Source organism: Mus caroli, unplaced genomic scaffold, assembly GCF_978045245.1.
Source record: "Mus caroli unplaced genomic scaffold, Mus_caroli_1 scaffold_17, whole genome shotgun sequence".
NCBI lineage: Eukaryota > Metazoa > Chordata > Mammalia > Rodentia > Muridae > Mus > Mus caroli.
In genome coordinates this window covers 29,472,025-29,490,214 of record NW_028227272.1, presented here as the reverse complement: position 1 = coordinate 29,490,214, position 18,190 = coordinate 29,472,025, and the positions used below count along the sequence as shown (strand labels likewise).

At 47.5% G+C, this 18,190-nt stretch overlaps 1 protein-coding gene across 1 annotated transcript; it reads left to right on the top strand.

Annotated features, from left to right (window-relative positions):
• Positions 1-5,606: 5,606 nt before the first annotated feature.
• Positions 5,607-17,970, top strand: Slc51a (solute carrier family 51 member A). The gene is made up of 9 exons (XM_021184607.2): positions 5,607-5,977; positions 7,045-7,139; positions 13,463-13,617; positions 14,475-14,548; positions 14,813-14,971; positions 15,825-15,936; positions 16,171-16,317; positions 17,013-17,118; positions 17,609-17,970. The coding sequence occupies exons 1-9, from the start codon at positions 5,940-5,942 to the stop codon at positions 17,743-17,745; spliced, it is 1,023 nt and encodes a 340-aa protein (XP_021040266.1). The 5' UTR covers positions 5,607-5,939; the 3' UTR covers positions 17,746-17,970.
• The last annotated feature ends 220 nt before the right edge of the window (positions 17,971-18,190 follow it).

The following is an 18,190-nucleotide window of genomic DNA, read 5'->3' as shown; positions in this document are numbered from 1 at the left end:
TGGAACTTGCTCTGTAGACCAGGCTGTCTTCAAATATACAGAGATCCACCTGCCTCTGCCTCCGCCTCCGCCTCCGCCTCCGCCTCCTCCGCCTCCTCCGCCTCCTCCGCCTCCTCTGCCCCTCTGCCCCTCTGCCTCTGCCTCAGCCTCCTGAGTGCTGGGATTAAAGGCAGTTCACCACCACCCAGTTGGAAGCATGATTCTTATGTGCAGAAAAACACAAAGTACAATTGAAAAAGACAAAGAAGACCTAAATTTGTAATGATCCTATGTTGACGGTTAGAAGACTAGACATCGTTAGGATAGCTCTAGTCTCCAACCAGTTTATCCATCGGTGCTTTTCCTTTTTTTCCTTTTCTCTTTTCATCCAAGCCAAGATGTCATGGACCCCCAGCTGTTTCCAAGTCAGTGCTGAACCGAGGATGACTTTGGGCTTCTCATCCTCCTATGCGTGCCTTGCAAATGCTGGTGTTACAGATGTGCAACACCACACCTGGCTTATGTGATGCCAAGGATGGGACACGGGGCTTCACGAGTACCAGGCAAGCACTCAGCCGATTGAACCACAGCCCCACTTCTGGGGAGAAACTATCATTGGAATTCTTCCATTTGCGGTTTTTTCCAAGTGTGTGCGTCTATTTGTGGTTTTGTGTGTACATGGAAGTATGTGTATGCGTGCAACATGCACATGTGTGCACATGTATGTGGAGGTTTGAGGTTAATGTCAGAAAGTATCCTCTCTTCCATCTTGTTCTTTGAGACAGAATTTCTCAATAAAACCTAGAGCTTGCCAGTTTGACTAGTCTTGCTAGCCGGCTTGCTTTATGGATCTCCCATTTCTGCTTTCTGAGGCTGGACTCACAGGTGGAATTTTGGAGATCTGAACTCTGTCCTCTCACATTTGCTCAGCAAGCGCTTTAACTACTGACCCACCTCCCACCCCCCAGCCTGTCAGATGGAATTTTGACAGATGTTTCATGGACCGGGGCTGGGGTTCTTAGCAAGAACAAGTACTCTTAACCACTAAGCCATGTCTCCAGTCCGAGAGTAGGCTTCTCAATCAACAGTGCTCGAACAACTGAACCTTCATGTGTATAAGAATCAGTCACAGGACTGAGGCTGGAGCTCAGCGGTGTATTTCTTAACTAACATGTGTGAGACCTTAGGTTCAATCCCCTGTACTGCGAGGAAAAAGATTAACTGCATCATATACAGGAAATTAATTCAAAGTGGTTCAAAGACCTAAATGTAAGGTTTGGAACTATTAAACTCTTAGAAGAAATAAAAGTTGTAATATAATGGAAGAAAGGAAAGAAGGGAGGGGAAAGAGGGTGAACGAGGAGGGAAGACAAGAGGGGCCGTAAGATGGCTCAGTGGGTAAACGGCTCCCTACCTACACTTGGGGATCTGATTTTAGATCCTTAGGACCCAAGTGAAAGCCAGGCACACCAGTGCCTGTCTATGACCCAGTGCTGAAGAGTGGAGATAGGTGGATGCAGGGGGTCATGATCCACTAGTCTATCTCCAGATTCAGAAAGACCACACCTCAAAAAAGAATAATTAACATCAACCTCTGGTTTCCACACACACATGCATGGACAAGCAGATATGGACACACATTCATCACACACACACATACATCACACACACACACACACACACACACACACACACATGCCTGCCCTCACCTTACCTGACCCCAAGCTCGCCAGCAACCATGTTATCACGAGCCACTAAATGCAACATGCGTAACTGGCAAGGACTTAACACAGGACAGATAGAAATTTATTCTTTAACTACAAACAGAAACCGTAACCTACACAGGACAAATAGGAACTTATTCTTAACTATCTTAACTGCAAACAGAAACCTTAGCCTGCAAGGTGAATTGTTCCTGTTTTCGTCTCCCATGAACTTGCAGGTCATGTTATTTTCCAACTCAAATTGGACAATCTTTTTGAAATCGTTTAAATTTTTTAAAATTTAAATTAAATGTTTTAATTCTTTTTTTGTTTTTTGTTTTTCGAGACAGGGTTCTTCTATGTAGCCCTGGCTGTCCTGGAACTCACTCTGTAGACCAGGCTGGCCTTGAACTCAGAAATCCGCCTGCCTCTGCCTTCCAAGTGCTGGGATTAAAGGCATGCGCCACCACGCCCAGCAAATGTTTTAATTTTTAAATGTTATTTTTTTCGTTATTTTAATGTGCACACGTATGTGCATGTCATCAGCAGCTATGTCAATACCAGCCAACAAATGCAACACGTGTACCCTTTAAAAGGTCTCCGCTGCTGGGCAGTGGTGGCACACTCCTTTAATCCCAGCACTCGGGAGGCAGAGGCAGGCGGATTTCTGAGTTCGAGGCCAGCCTGGTCTACAGAGTGAGTTCCAGGATCAGCCAGGGCTACACAGAGAAACCTTGTCTCGAAGAAAACCATAAAAGGTCCCCGCGTTCACGGCCCGCTCTGTCTCTGTGTCTGTCTCTTCCCCTCCCTGACATCCGCTCCCAGCCTTCAGTGCAAACCAAGTGCATACATCCTTTGTTGTTAAAGAGGCTAGCCGGTGCGGTGTGCCTAGCATTCCTGGGTTTGCCATGGAGTGCATGGAGTTTGATGGCCTTGTCCCTGCTCCAGGATGGCCTTGTCCCTGTCCTTGTGCACCATCAGTTAGAATATAATATGGTACAGCTGCAGTAGAAAACACTGTGGTGGTTCTCAAAAAAAAAACCCACCAAGAATGGGACTACTTGGACCTGGTGAGATGGCTCAGCGGTTAAGAGCACTGACTGCTCTTCCCAAGGTCCTGAGTTCAAATCCCAGCAACCATATGGTGGCTCACAACCATCAGTAATGAAATCTGATGCCTTCTCTGGTCTGTCTGAAAATAGCTACAATGTACTTAGATATAATAACAAAGTTTTGGGCTGGAGCGAGCAGAGGTCCCAAATTCAGTTCCCATCAACCACATGAAGGCTCACAACCATCTGTACAGCTAAAGTGTACTCATATACATAAAAATAAATAAATCTTAAAAACAAAGGAAGACTAGAAGCACTGGCTGCCTGAGCACACCCACAGCAGGGTCTGCAGGAAAGCAGCTGTGACCAGTCTAAAAGAGATGCTTGTCTGTGTGCTCTCTGCTCTCGGAACAAAATCACTCAGAGCAGTTAGAGCTCAATGTCCACCAGTGGACACCGCTTAGAATTCTTAGAAGAAATAAAGCTTGGGAGATTTAGAGGATAAAAAAGCAGCCAACCAAAATAGACGAGGGAACCTTATTCAACCTTACCCAGGAAGAACTACCACTGCCACTGCACTACCAATAGGCCTTGACTACATTACACTACCAATAGACCTTGACTACATTACACTACCAATAGGTCTTGACTACATTACACTACCAATAGGCCTTGACTACATTACACTACCAATAGACCTTGACTACATTACACTACCAATAGACCTTGACTACATTACACTACCAATAGACATTGACTACATTACACTACCAATAGACCTTGACTACATTACACTACCAATAGACCTTGACTACATTACACTACCAATAGACCTTGACTACATTACACTACCAATAGGCCTTGACTACATTACACTACCAATAGGCCTTGACTACATTACACTACCAATAGACCTTGACTAATGTGATAGTGTTCTGCTAGGTAAGTGCTAAGCAGGCCACCATAAAAAAGAAACCACATGAGATAGTTCCATGTGTAGGATTGGTTTTTTTGTTTTGTTTTTTACCATTTTGTTTGTTTACCAATGTAAAGATAGGATTTCATTCTGTAGCTTAGGCTGGCCTCCAACTAAAAATGAAATAACACAACGAAGCCATTATTTTATACAATGAACATATGCTAATTTAAATTATTACAAAAAATAAATGAAGGTTGATTGGTTCCTATTAGTTCTAAACATACGGCTGGCAGCTAGCAGTCCAGGGTACCCAGGAGAAGAATTTGCCTGGCCCGGCTGGGCCCTTCTAGATGTGGAACCTTGGTGAGCAGGGCTAGAACCCTGGCCTGACCTGATGGAGACACCGTAAAGAAACAGCTACTTAGAGAGACATTGGGCAGGACAGGAGCATCCTCTAGGCTGCCTCCATCCACCTGTACCATCTCCCTTGGGGTCTCTGGCCTTGCCTCAAGTCCCTCCCAGCTCCCTCTTGCCCTCCGGTTTTGAGGATTGTCTCCTCCAGGAAAGTCTAAAGTCCAGGGCTGTGAGTGGCGTCAGCTCAAGGCTTCTCAGCGGCCTCAGATGAATGACCTGAGGTACGTTCCAGTGGAAGTGGCTTGAGTCAGCTTGTGCCTCTGAGGTGTGGCTGAGGCCACTGACCTTCAGCAGCATCCTTAGCTTCCTCTCCTGCCCTTCCCTCCACCTGAGGAATGAGGTAGCTGGGCCCCTGAGACCTGCACTCCTGGCATTTTATTGCCTTGTCCCAAGAACTATGCTTTGTATGCAGGGTAAACTTCGGGACTCGAGAGACATGGTGAACTGTCTAAGGACTCAGTGCTCCCAAGGCCCGGGTCTCACTCCTTCAAGTCTCCTACTGAACCTCCACAGTCGAGCCCCCTTTACCCTGGTGCATTCGTCTCTGCTCATTCACATCGTGGGGTCTCTCACTGAACCAGGAGCTCACCAATGAGGCTAACCTAGCAGGCCAGCGAGGCCCAGGAACCTTGCCATTCCCACCGCCCCAGGTGTGGGATTTCAAGCTTACCCTCCCAAGCCCAGCATTTTTATATGGGTGCTAGGAATCAAAGCCAGTCTCTTTCTTTGGAGGGTGAGTGCTTACTGGCCAAGCCATCTCCCCAGCCCCTATTTGGCTTTTTAAACGAAGCCCTGTTGCCAGGCAGTGGTGGCACACACCTTTAATCCCAACAATTGGGAAGCAGAGGCAGACAGATTTCTGAGTTTGAGGCCAGCCTGGTCTACAGAGTGAGTTCCAGGACAGCCAGGGCTATACAGAGAAACCCTGTCTTGAAGAACCAAAATAAATAAATAAATAAATAAATAAATAAATAAATAAATAAATAAAGCCCTGTCAAAGTGATCAGAAATCTGACCACACAGCTCTGACACTTAGATGCTACACAGCCCCCACTTGGCTTGGTCTTCAGGTCCAGCTATGTAGCTAAGTCCCTTCTCAACACAAGATAGGCTGACTTTTACGAAGCAACCTCTAGAAGCCATGCCGGTGGCACATACCTTTAATTTCAGCATACAGGAGGCAGAGCAGGCGGGTTTCTGTGAGTTCAAGGCCTGCGTGGTCTACATAATGAGTTCTAGGCCAGTTAGGGCTACTGCCTAGAAAGACTGTCTAGAAACAGCAGCAACAGAGGCACACAGGCCTCCTTGGCCTTTTCAGCCACCCCCACCATGTGCTAAGCCAGACCCTGACACAGTAAGACCTCATCCCTGAGTCTCCCCAGTGCCAAGGGACCAGAGTCTATGCTTCCTCTGTAGGATCACCCAGAGGACTGACCACGTGAGGACTTTGTCCTCCTCTTCTTGACCTATCAGGGATTTTTTTCTTGGGTCCAGTGAGTTGAGCCTTAGAGGGCTCTTTAAGGGAACATGAAGTTGAAGGAAGGGTTGGGTAGATCAGCTACAAGGTTGTGATCAACGGCATTTGTCTGAAAGAGGTGGAAGGGACCGCGCCTACGCTGTGGGGAGGAGTCAGGAGACTGGGCACAGCACAGAGGATCAAATTCCTCAGGGGTGAACTCTGAGATAAAAAGCTTGACACTGGAGGCTTGAGGAGGTAATGAAACAGGCGTGGAGGCTCCACTTACTGTTTAGCCTTCACCCAGCGAACAAGGCTCTGAGAGCCTCAATACGGGACAGAAACCTCGCCACCCCTCAGTGGCTGTCCCTGCCTGACCCTCCTCGTCCTCAGCATCTGCCTGAGAGAAAAGAAGGATGGAGCCAGGCAGGACTCATATCAAACTTGACCCCAGGTAAGTAAGGGTGGCAGGTCTTGGGCTGGGAGCCAGCTGCTAAGAAACAGCAGCAGCAGCAGCCCCTAGGCTCTGGCCTCCCTGACTCGTTCACTGGGCCTTTGACTTTGAGCATGCCAAACAAGATAAGACTGAAATCTGCCTGACAGTCTCCTTGGGCCTCAGGGAAGCTGTGGGGTTGGGTCATGTGTGGCCACTTCAGGGCTGTCAACTGCCTCTGAACATGGGCAGGAAAGGATTACAGAGGTTAGGGTTGCAGAAGGCGATCCTTGACAGGCACAGAGGCCCCGACCAACAGAGGGCAGGCCCATCTTGATACTAAAGGGATTACCTTTTCTTTTCTTGTTTTCTCTTCCTTCCTTCCTTCCTTCCTTCCTTCCTTCCTTCTTCCTTCCCTCCCCCCATCCCTTTCTTTCTCCCTTTCTCCCTTTCTCCCTTTCTCCATTTCTCCCTTCCTCCCTCCCTCCCTCCCTCCCTCCCTCCCTCTTTCCTTCCTTCCTTCCTTCCTTCCTTCCTTCCTTCCTTCCTTCCTTCCTTCCTTCCTTCCTTCCTTTTCTCCTTTCTTCCTTTCTTTTTTTAAGTAACCTCGACTGTCCTGAAACTTACTCTGTAGATCAGGCTGGTCTCAGATTCAGAGATACATCTGCCTCTGCCTCCTGAGTGCTGGAGCCAAAGCTGTTTGTTACCACAGTCCAGTTTACTTTTTCTTTTTCCTTTCTTTTTTTCTGACAGTCTTACCATGCCATTGCACAGTTAAAGCTGGCCTTGAATTAAGATCCTCCTGCCTCAGCCTCCCTCTCCAGTGCTGGGCTTACAAGCCTGCGTTACCATGCCTGCTGAGAGCCTTCTCTTTCCCTTGCTCACCCTCCCTGGCGACTGCCCTGATGGAGCTGCCCCTGGCTAACTGTGTTTTATACTCCAGCCTAAGCCAGTTCTCCAGGGCCTTGAGAAACAGTGGACTATCTCCTTGCATTCAGGAGTCTCTGAGATGGACTAAGTGCTTACTGTGTAGTCTGCCACAGCCCTTCCCCCGCTGCCTGCTTCTGAGCAGACCTGTGTCTCTCCAGGTACACAGTAGAGCTTCTGGAACTTCTGGAGACCAATTACAGCATCTCCCCTGCCTGCTTCTCTCACCCTCCCACCGCAGCCCAGCTCCTGAGAGGTGAGTCAGGGGGCCCCCTGGAGGAGCTGGAAGCCAGGACAGCTGCGGGAGCTGAGAAAAGCTGGCTCCCATCTGGTCAACCGAGAGGATGGCTGAACTGGTGTTCAAAATGGCCAAGGTCTTGGAGAAGGGCAATTTTCCCAAGGCATCAATGGGCCACAGTGAGGCATGAGAATCTAGCCCGGGAGACAAACCTGAGAATGAGCCTCCACTCACCCATCTCAAGACACATTCAAACTTGCAACCCTGAGATCTGGGACATTTATTTGTGTTCTCAGCTTTCAAGATGGTACCTAATGACCCACGCCCTGCAGTTCCCTTGGAGGGTGCACATAGTCCCTAAGAGAGCTCACAGCATGGCAGAGGCCTGAAACCTTGTCTTCCCCGTACGGAGATGCTTTTGAACGTGGAAGGCACGGGGCGGAACTGAGGTCATTCATTGGGCCTCCAGACTATTGAGAGCAAAGTGACCATGTATGTTTCTAGGAGGGAAAATGCCCAGGCCAGTTTTATTTTGTCTCCTACACCATGATTAACTATTTCTGAGATGTGAGCCTCTTGGTGACTCCTTCCAGAATAGATTCCTTCTAAGCAAGGGGGTGTGGTCATGTGCAGTGGGAAACAGATGTGGCCAGGTTCTTGGGCTAAGGATAGCTCTGTTTCAGATGTTCTGAGTCAGACTGCTAGCAGCTGCAGATGCAGAGATACCTTGTGGCACTCTGTAGCACATGCCAGCAGGTGGCTGCTGCATCTAGCTCCACAGCTCCTCCTATTTAGAGAGTAGAGCTAGTGGGACAAACGTCATCTTACACCCGCAGTTCACAGCCCAGGAGGTATCTGGCGTGTCTGCAGACAGTTTGAGTGGTCACACTGGAGGTTGCCTGTTCTTTGTTTGTTTTTGTTTTCTTTTTTTGAGACAGGGTTTCTCTGTGTAGCCCTGGCTGTCCTGGAACTCACTTTGTAGACCAGGCTGGCCTCAAACCCAGAAATCTGCCTGCTTCTGTCTCCCAAATTCTGGGATTAAAAGAGTGTGCCACCACTACCCGGCAGTTGGCTGTCCTTAACATCTAATATGTAGGGGCCAAGGAGGCCACTAAACCACTTGCAGGTCACAGCACAGCATTCTACAGCTCAGACCTTAAACTCAAAAGTGTCAGCGGGACTCAGGCTCTGAAGCCTGTGTCACACAATGTTGATTCTCATGTCACCTTACCACTACATGTGCAGGTAGAACCCGAGAGGATTCGGAAGCAGGTTAACTCCCCAGGTCTCATAGTTAAGGTCAAGCAAGCTGTGTGGTGAGGCTGGAGCAGGAGAGATCTGAGCAGTGCAGAGTGATGGGCATTCCTGGGGTGGGGGTGGAGAGGGAATGAACCAGTGGGGTCCCTACTGGGGAAGCTAAATCTGGCAAGGTCAAAGGTTATTTGTGGAGGAGCTTGAGGTAATTGAGGGCTGGGCAGGTGAGGTGAGGCCTGAATGGGTTCAAGCCCGAGGGTTGTACTTTATCCTCAAGACCGAGGCACTAGTTCTAGCTGTAAGACTGGGAAGGGCTGGATGGAGTGTTCAAGGACCATTAATCAGTAATCAGAATGACGGGGGTTGGGTCGGGGAGCCTCGGAGAAGCAGGGAGAAGACAGTGCGGTTGTTGACCCTATTTAGCTGGAGAGAGCAGAGGCTAAGCCAGGGCAGCAGGAAAGAAAGACATGGAAAATACAGACAACCCAAGGAGCAGGAGCCCTGGTGAATATTTAGACAGGGGAGTATGATTCTGAGCCGTGGCAATTACAGGCAAGGGACTCAGAGAGGAAGAAGGACAGTCCTTCCAGCTGCTGCTGCTGCTCCTCCTCCTCCTCTTCCTTCTTCTCCTCCTTCTCCTCCCCTCCTCCCCTCCCTCACTCCTCCTTTTCTCACTCATTCATTTATTTTGGTTGTTTTTGAGATAGGGTCTCTGCAGGTCTGCAGGCAGCCAGACCTCCGTGGGGGTCCACACAGAAGGGTGCTATGGTGTGGGCTCCTAGGAAGAGGTACCAGACAGCAGCTACCCCCAAGGAAATACCTTCATGGGAAATTAGCTTTAACTCGGTCAGATTAAGGTGATATAAAATGCAAACTTTTTTTATAAAGAAAAAAATAGAAATTGTCTGTATGATTAGAAACAGCAAATAATTTCCCATTTAAGAAAGGGCCATGAGATGGCTCAGCAGTGCTTGTGGCCCAAGCCTGAAGACCTGAGTTTGATTCCCAGGACCTGTGTTACAAACATAAAAAGGCTGATGAGGTGGCATTCGTCTGGAGTCATAGCACACATAGATGGGAGGGGAGGCAGGACACGGGCTTGGCAGTTCACCCACCAGCTCACCTGGAGCCAGTGGTGCCACAGCAGTGACAGGAGAGACTGCCTCGAACCAGGGAGAGAACTGATTCATGAAAGGTGTCTTCTCAGCTTCACATTCATACCTCGGCAGGTGCAGCCACAATCACATGTATGAAGTACACATACAAGAGGGAGGAGACATGCACACAGAGACACACATGTGTGCACACATGCACATTTGAGTGCACACACATTTGCATAGACACACATACACGCACATGCGAGTGTACACACGCACACAGGTATGCACACACAGACACACGTGCATACACAAGCAGGTGCATGCTCTTGTGTGAGCACACACACACATTTATACACACATGCACACACAGGCCACTGGAAAGCACAAACAATCATGAGCATAATTGGTCGTTATCACAAGCATTAACTATATGAGGTAAACACAGGGTTTTTTTTGTTTGTTTGCTGTATAGAAAACAAAAGGTACCATAAACAAAATCAAAGCTCTAATACACAGACACAGAAAAGATATTTTTAAACCTCAAGCCAACAAAAGGTTGGTCATGGGGTAGGACTCATATATACAGCTAAATATTTCATAAAAGAAGCATATATGGGCTCAGTAATTCAGGTGTGTCATCTCGGCTACTCAGGAGGCTGAGGCAAGAGACTTGTAAGTTCTAGGCCCACCTGGGCAACTTAGATTCTGTCTTAAAAGTTTTTTTTTCCCTAAAAGAAGCGTACAGCAGTATATCTCAGTGGTAGAGCCCCCACCTAGTGTGCAAGAGATGACCTGTCTCCTGATAGGACAGACAGAGCAGAGGACAGACAGCAGAGGACTCCAGAAGCAGAGCTGCCTCCCATCTGGAGGTGGCAATGCCGAGGTTTCAGATGCTCGCCACGGAATCCAGCTTGGGTCTCCAGGCTTACATGGCAAGCCCTGGTACCTTCTGTGCCAGCACACTGGCCCTTCCTTATGTTTTAAGAAATTGTTCTCTGTTTCCAATCATAAAGGTAAATTTGTAGGTTCAATTTCCAGTGTCAGAAATAAATGATCTTGAAACCACGTTGTTTTGAAAAGATCCAATCCCACTGTTTGAGAAATGGCCACAAACCCAAAGGGATATATCAGAAGATGAAGGCAAAGGCATACAGAGCCAGGGTGGCACAAAGTGCAATTTACTAGAGACTTCTATAGACAGAATGTTGTCTTGGGTGTCAGCAAGATGTGAGGCAGGAGGAAGGAGTTTACAGGCAATGGTAGACAGAGGTGGACCATGGCAACAGGAATGAAGCTGGGCTATTGTTTCTTCTCTTCTCTTCTCTTCTCTTCTCTTCTCTTCTCTTCTCTTCTCTTCTCTTCTCTTCTCTTCTCTTCTCTTCTCTTCTCTTCTTTTCGTTTGTTTACTTTTTTGAGATGGGGTTTCTCTGTGTAGCACTGGTTTTCCTGGAATTCACTCTGTAGATCAGGCTGACTTTAAACTAACAGAGATCCCTCTGTCTCTGCCTCTCTGCTTCTCCGCCCCTCCACCCCTTTGTCTTTTTTTTTTTTTTTTAAAGATTTATTTATTTATTATATGTAAGTACACTGTAGCTGTCTTCAGACACTCCAGAAGAGGGCACCAGATCTCATTACGGATGGTTGTGAGCCACCATGTGGTTGCTGGGATTTGAACTCTGGACCTTCGGAAAAGCAGTCAGGTGCTCTTACCCACTGAGCCATCTCACCAGCCCCCACCCCTTTGTCTTTTTGCCTCTGCCTCTGCTGGAATTATAAAGGCATGTGCTGCCATTGCCCAGACTGCAGCTGAGGTTTCTAAAACTCATGTCAAACACCAGTCAGTTAAAAAGAAGGAGGAGGCACACACACACACACACACGCACACACACACACACACACACGCACGAAAGTGTGTCTGACACACTGCTCTTGGCTACTGTCTTAGGAACTTGTTTTGTCCTGTTGTGAAGGGGGAAGGGTATGTGCCAGGATTGTTGTGACCAAGTGCCTGTGGTCCCTGTAAAAGTGTAGGTGAATTAGTGCTGAAATGAGTGATAGATGGCTAGTGGGGGCACAGATTTACATTAACCACTTTGGACAATAATATGTAATACTGCCCCCTACTTTGAGACAAAGTCTTTCTATGTAGTCCTGGTTGCCTGGAACTCACTATGTAGTCCAGGCTAGCCTCAGACTCACAGAGATCTTCCTATCTTTGCCCCCTAAGTGCTAGGATTAAACACTTCTGCCTCCACACCAGCATAATATATAGTATCTGTGAATAATATATAATACATATAAATAATATATAGTATCCATGAAACCCAATCTTCTTCTGTCCTCAGCTCTAATTCCAAGTGTTTGCCAGAGAAACTTTCCTATCTGCTTCTAGGAGACACACCCAAGGATGCTAATTGCAGCATCAGCTTCTCATGATGAAAGTCATAAAATTTATAGAGAAAACATTGGGCAAAAAAGCATTTTGAGTTGGTAAGGTATAGTTTATATAAACAATTTATTGTATATATTTATTTTATTAGAATTATTTCTTTAGTATAGACTCTTGGGACATGATCTTGCTGTGTAGTCCTGGCTGCCCTGGAACTCTCTATGTAGACCAGGCTGGCCTTGGACTCACAACAGTCCGCTTAGACCTGCCTCCTGATTGCTGGGATTACCAATGTGAACTACCATACCCCATAACCTTTTAAGGAGAGTAAGGGTGCCCGAGATGAAACCCAGGGCCTCAGGCATGCTAGCCAAGCTCTGTACTAGACCTTTTAAATTATTATATGTTGGTTAGAAACATATGTTGTGAATAAACTAAAACATGAGTTTGAAAGATAAAGTTGCCCTCCATATCGCCTCCAGTTTTGTGACTCAATCCACTAGAGGCGGGAATACCAAGAAAGGGCTGAGGCTGTGGTACAGTGGTAGAGCACTTTCCAGCCTGTGAGTCCTGCATTTAGACTCCAGCGTTTATATATGCATATTTTAAATTTTTAATTACTTATATCATTTATTTATTTATTTAACATCCTGACTACAGTTTCCCCTTCCCCCTCCTCTCCCAATCCTCCCTCCTCCCCTTCTGCGCCTCCCATCCACTCCTTCCTTTCTCTTCAGAAAAGGGGGGCCTCCTATGGATATCAACCAGCCTTAGCATATCAAGTTTCAGTAAGATTAGACACATCTCGCTGGGCGTGGTGGCACACGCCTTTAATCCCAGCACTTGGGAGGCAGAGGCAGGCGGATTTGTGAGTTTAAGGCCAGCCTGGTCTACAAAGTGAGTTCCAGGACAGCCAGAGCTATACAGAGAAACCCTGTCTCAAAAAACCAACCAACCAACCAAACAAACAAACAAACAAAAAAACCAAAACAAAATGACTAGATACATCTCCTACCAGTGAGATTTTTTTGTATCTTTCCATACTTTCATATTACTTACCACCATTGCTGAAGCAGGGGCCTTGGCAGGCTGTTCGGCTGCTCCCTCTTCTGTTACCAAATACCTAGATCTATGCTTCCCTCCTTGGGTCCTTATTGTTACTTAGCTTCTTTGGATCTATAGATTATAGCATCATTATTGTTTACTTTACAGCTGATGTCCACTTGTAAGTGAGCACACACCTTATTTGTCTTTCTGGGTCTGGGTTACCTCACTCACGATGATATTTTCTATTTCTAAAATATTTCTAAGCATGTGGAGCCTTTGTAGGACCAGATATGGTGGCACATACTTTTAATCCCAGTGCTTGGGAGCCAGAGGCAGAAGGGTCTCTGTGAATTCAAGATTAGCCTGGTCTACAAATTGAGTCCCAGTTCTAGGCTAGCCAGCGGGGTACACAGTGAGATTCCGTCTCAAAACACACATTCACATACTCACCATTCATCCTCGGATTTTATTTGGTGTTTAACAACTTGTAGGCATTCCTGGAATAGCATCTGCCCTTCAACTCATTGGCATCTGCTTCCCTTCTCCTCTAGCACTGGGCCCAGTGGACATTGCCCTCACCATCATCTTGACCTTTCTTACCACTGGCTCAGTTGCCATTTTTCTGGAGGATGCTGTTTACCTATACAAGAACACCCTTTGCCCCATCAAGAAGAGGACTCTGATCTGGAGTAGCTCTGCACCCACGGTGAGGATGTTGGAACCTGGACTGGAGAGGGACTGGAGAGGGGCTGGAGAGGGGGCAGGCTGTCTTGAGAGTTCTCCTAAGCTCATTTGCTCCAGAACAGAGCTGCCTGCCAGGACCATGTAGCACTGGTGATGTGAACTGATCCCCACCTGTTTGCAAGGCTAGCCAGTGGGTGAAGTATTCCATTTAAAGGGCTGTAGAGACAGCAATTCACTGGGCACCACGGCATGCCTTTCTTTTTTCACCTCACTATGACTGCTGTTAAAAGCAGGCCGTCTTCCGATACAGACATTTATTTCCACAGGGTCACACTCAGTGCTGCCCTTTTGCTGTGGGCCTGCCTCATTTCTGTTATGACGTAACACTCTGCCACTGAACCACAGCTCTGGCAACTCTAACTCCTTTTAAAGTTACCTATGCAGCATCTCATGGGACTTGGATCTAATTTATTAAATTTAATAAATTAAATTTATTGTTATTTTCCAGTTGGAATTTTTCATTTCTTTTAAAAATGCATTATTATTATTATTATTATTATTATTATTATTATTATTACTACCAGTAGTAGTGGTAGTAGTAGTGTGTGTGCCCATGATGGGGGAGCATGCATGCCACAGCTCACATGTACAGGTCACAAGATAAATTTGTGGCATCAGTTCTCCTGTCTCCTGGTTCTTTTTGTTGGCTCTGGGTGCAGAGCCCAGGGTCCTGTTCTTGCTCCACCACCGACCCAGCAGTTAACAAGTGGAAGGACCAGGGCCTTCAACACACAGGTCTGGCTTCTTTGAGCTCTTGCTACAAGAAGTTTGGATGGTCTCGCCCCTCCCTTAACCTGTGTCCTGCTCTTCTGTGATCAGGTGGTGTCTGTGTTCTGCTGCTTTGGTCTCTGGATTCCTCGCGCCCTCACACTTGTGGAAATGGCCATAACCTCGTGAGTGTCCGGCCCAACCCCCAACAATAGGGCTAAGCATTACTTTGCGCTCTCTTTCTGACTCCCAAGCCACCAGAGTCCATGCCTTTAAGCCCCATTGATATGAATCTAGCTCTTCCCAACCTGTCCCTAAAGTGCGGCTCTTGGATTCTGCCTGTGCCCACTTTCCCTCGGTGAGCCCCATCTCTCCCTGAAACCTTCCTCTTAAGCAGCAAAGGTGTGTGCCTGGGTGCTCCCACCCATGCGCTTGCGTTTCTCTCCCAGGTTTTATGCCGTATGCTTTTACCTGCTGATGATGGTCATGGTGGAAGGCTTTGGTGGGAAGAAAGCCGTACTGAGGACACTGAAGGACACCCCGATGAGGGTGCACACGGGTCCCTGCTGCTGCTGCTGTCCCTGCTGCCCACCTCTCATACTTACCAGGTAAGGTAGGAGAGGGGCATCCCAGAGGGACAAGTGAGCACGAGGCTCTGTAACCCCAGTTCAAGGCTCTTGTTATTAGGCTTGTACAGGGCGAAGCCAATAATAAAGGCAGGCACCCACAGTCAGGAACCCCAAACACGGGGACACAGCCTCAGGGGAGAGGGGAAAGGAGGGAGAATCTTAAGTTTCAGCTCACTACCCTGCTTGTTCACTTACTTTATTGGGTTTTGTTTTGTTTTGTTTTGTTTTGTTTTGTTTTGTTTTGTTTTGTTTTGTTTGAGACCAGTTGTCCCTACTATGTAGCTCTGGCTATTGTGGAACTCTGTAGACCCCAGGCTGACCTTGAACTCACAGAGATCCACCTGCCTCTCTGCCTCTGAGTACTGGAAGTAGAGATGTGTTCTATCAGCCGGGCAGTGGTGGCACATGCCTTTAATTCCAGCACTCGGGAGGCAGAGGCAGGTAGATTTCTGAGGCCAGCCTGGTCTACAGAGTGAGTCCCAGGACTACACAGAGAAACCCTGTCTCGAAAAACAAAAAAACAAAAACAAAAAAAGATGTGTTCTATCATGCTCAGCTTGCACTGCATACTTTATTGGCAAAGAGAAAACTGCACCTTTGGGTGCTTGCTTCCCCCTCTGTCTACTTTGAGTAATGAACTTGAAGTTAATACTTCCTGCTCAAAAGAGTCATAGGAGACAAGGGGCATTCCTAGGACTCCCAACATTCTCTACCTTGCCTTCATCCACAAGACATTACTTTGTCATGATGGGAGCCTTAGCCCTTAGCTGGGTGCAGGGACTAAGCTTCCCTAGGGTGTGTGGTTCATGGATCCACTCTCTTCCTCCCTCAGAAAGAAGCTCCAGCTGCTCGTGCTGGGCCCTTTCCAGTATGCCTTCTTCAAGATAATGCTGAGCATAGTGGGCCTGTTTCTCATTCCTGACGGCATCTATGACCCAGGAGAAGTAAGCCAGGAGACAGCAGCAAAGGCTTATCTTTGGGTTCTGGAATTAATATAGGAGCACTAGCAACACAGGGACAAGGGCTGGGTGGCCACAGGAGAATGGCAGCCCAGAGAATATGATGGGAAGAGATGAAGTCCAGGCTTTGGGGCTTTCTTATCATATCACCTTCCTTCACATGGAAGAGGGAAAACTGAGACCATTTGTCCTCCTGACTTCTTTCTGACCTGTCACTAGATTTCTGAGAAGAGTGCAGCTCTCTGGATCAACAATCTCCTTGCTGTGTCTACCCTTCTGGCTCTCTGGTCCCTGGCCATCCTTTTCCGTCAAGCCAAGATGTACCTGGGTGAACAGAATATGGGATCCAAGTTTGCTCTGTTCCAGGTAACTACCTTCCAGAAATGGTGTTTGCCAACAAATGACTGGGGTTAGGACGGCCGGAGGCAAAGGCAGACCCAAGTCTTAATCTTTGGGTTTCCTGGGAGATTTGGAACATTATCTTCACCCCTTCCACTTTATCTTGTTTGCCTTTCTGTACCACAGTACCACCAACCAGGCTTAAAATAACAGAAGTATATTGTTGCACAGATCTAGAACCTGGAAACCCAAAATCAAAATGCAGGCAGGGCTGTAATCTCACTGGAACCTGCCTGAAGAACCCAGCTTGTCACTTCCTCTCTGGAATTGGCCAGCAATCCATAGTGGTCTTCCTTGGCCTTCTTCTGTATTGCTTCAATCTTTGCCTCCATCATCACATGACCTTGTCTATAAATCTGCCTCTATTTTATGTGCTAGATGCTACTGGGTATCTGATGGTGGCCATGAAAGAGGGAGATAAGCTGATTTTTTTTTTTTTTTTTTTAATGAGCAACCCTAATGAATATGAGGCAGGAACAGGATTACAATTTGACTAAAGATGGAAACTGCACCAATTTTCAATAAAGGTTAAGTTTTAGTCTTCTGTTAACACAGTCCTCTGCTAACCCCACTAACGTATCTAATGGTATGCCTAACCTGCACTGACTTCAGGACCAGGAGTGGCAGGTGTCAGCCCCTTCCCCATCTCGTCTCTTCTGCAGGTGCTTGTCATCCTGACCGCCCTGCAGCCTGCCATTTTCTCCATTTTGGCTAACAGCGGGCAGATCGCTTGCTCACCTCCCTACTCTTCTAAAATCAGGTCTCAAGGTATGCACTGAGGGCTCCTTCCTGTCTTGTGGGTGAGAGCAACTGAGAGCAGATCAGGGGAGAAAGGATCTTGGAACACAAGTGGGGGCCAGCCTGATGTCTGCTCAAAATGTTCAGGAAGGATCCAAGAAATCAGGTGGAGGCTCCGAGATGACTACTCTTTCCTCTCTGATCACAGAGAACTTCAATATACCCAGCTTGAGGCCAGTCCTAATGGCCGAACCAGCAAGTTCGGTCATCTTGGGACAGGACTGGGTCCAGTTAGGAAGCAGACTATGCAGAAAAAAACACATGGACTGGTCTCAGATCACAGAAGCCAGAGCCAAGTTCTGGCTACCATTAGTCTGCCTCACTCCACACAACAGTTTAGTATCCCTTAGTACTGGTTTGGAGGTAAACTGGAGTCATTCAGCTTGCTTGTTAGGGCTGCTATGGATTCCTCCTCTGTAGCACAGTGTAACTTCTTGTCATGTTCCACCCCACACTGCAGTGATGAACTGCCACATGCTCATACTGGAGACCTTCCTGATGACAGTGCTGACACGAATGTACTATCGAAGGAAAGATGACAAGGTTGGGTATGAGGCTTGTTCACTGCCAGACCTGGACTCAGCACTCAAAGCCTGAGGAGAGTGGCTTGGACTCTGGAAGACATACTATACTCCTCAGAAGAGCAGGAATTCTCTTCTGTCCCTCAGCCTTATCTGTGGTTAAGGCTCCCCCTGGCAGAGCAGGCTGGCAGCTTCCATGTGACTATAGGGATGAAGGTAAAGTGCACTGGGCTGAACCTGTTTTGAGTCTTTCTCGTTTTTGTAATAAATGGTGAAAGCTGAGATGCTTGCATAAGACACACTGCTTCTGTTTGCGCCACTATTAACCATGAATACGTCAAAAGTCACCTTGAGCTTCTGCACAGGAGAATGAAAGGAGGAAGAGACATACATGGTTTATCTAAGAATGGGAGTAGACCTTAGCCGGGCACAACAGCACCAGCCCAGCTTCCCCAAGCTTGGCTCTGCACTGGAATCCTTCTCTCCTTAGGAGCATCAGTTGGCTATTGGGAGGTCTGAGG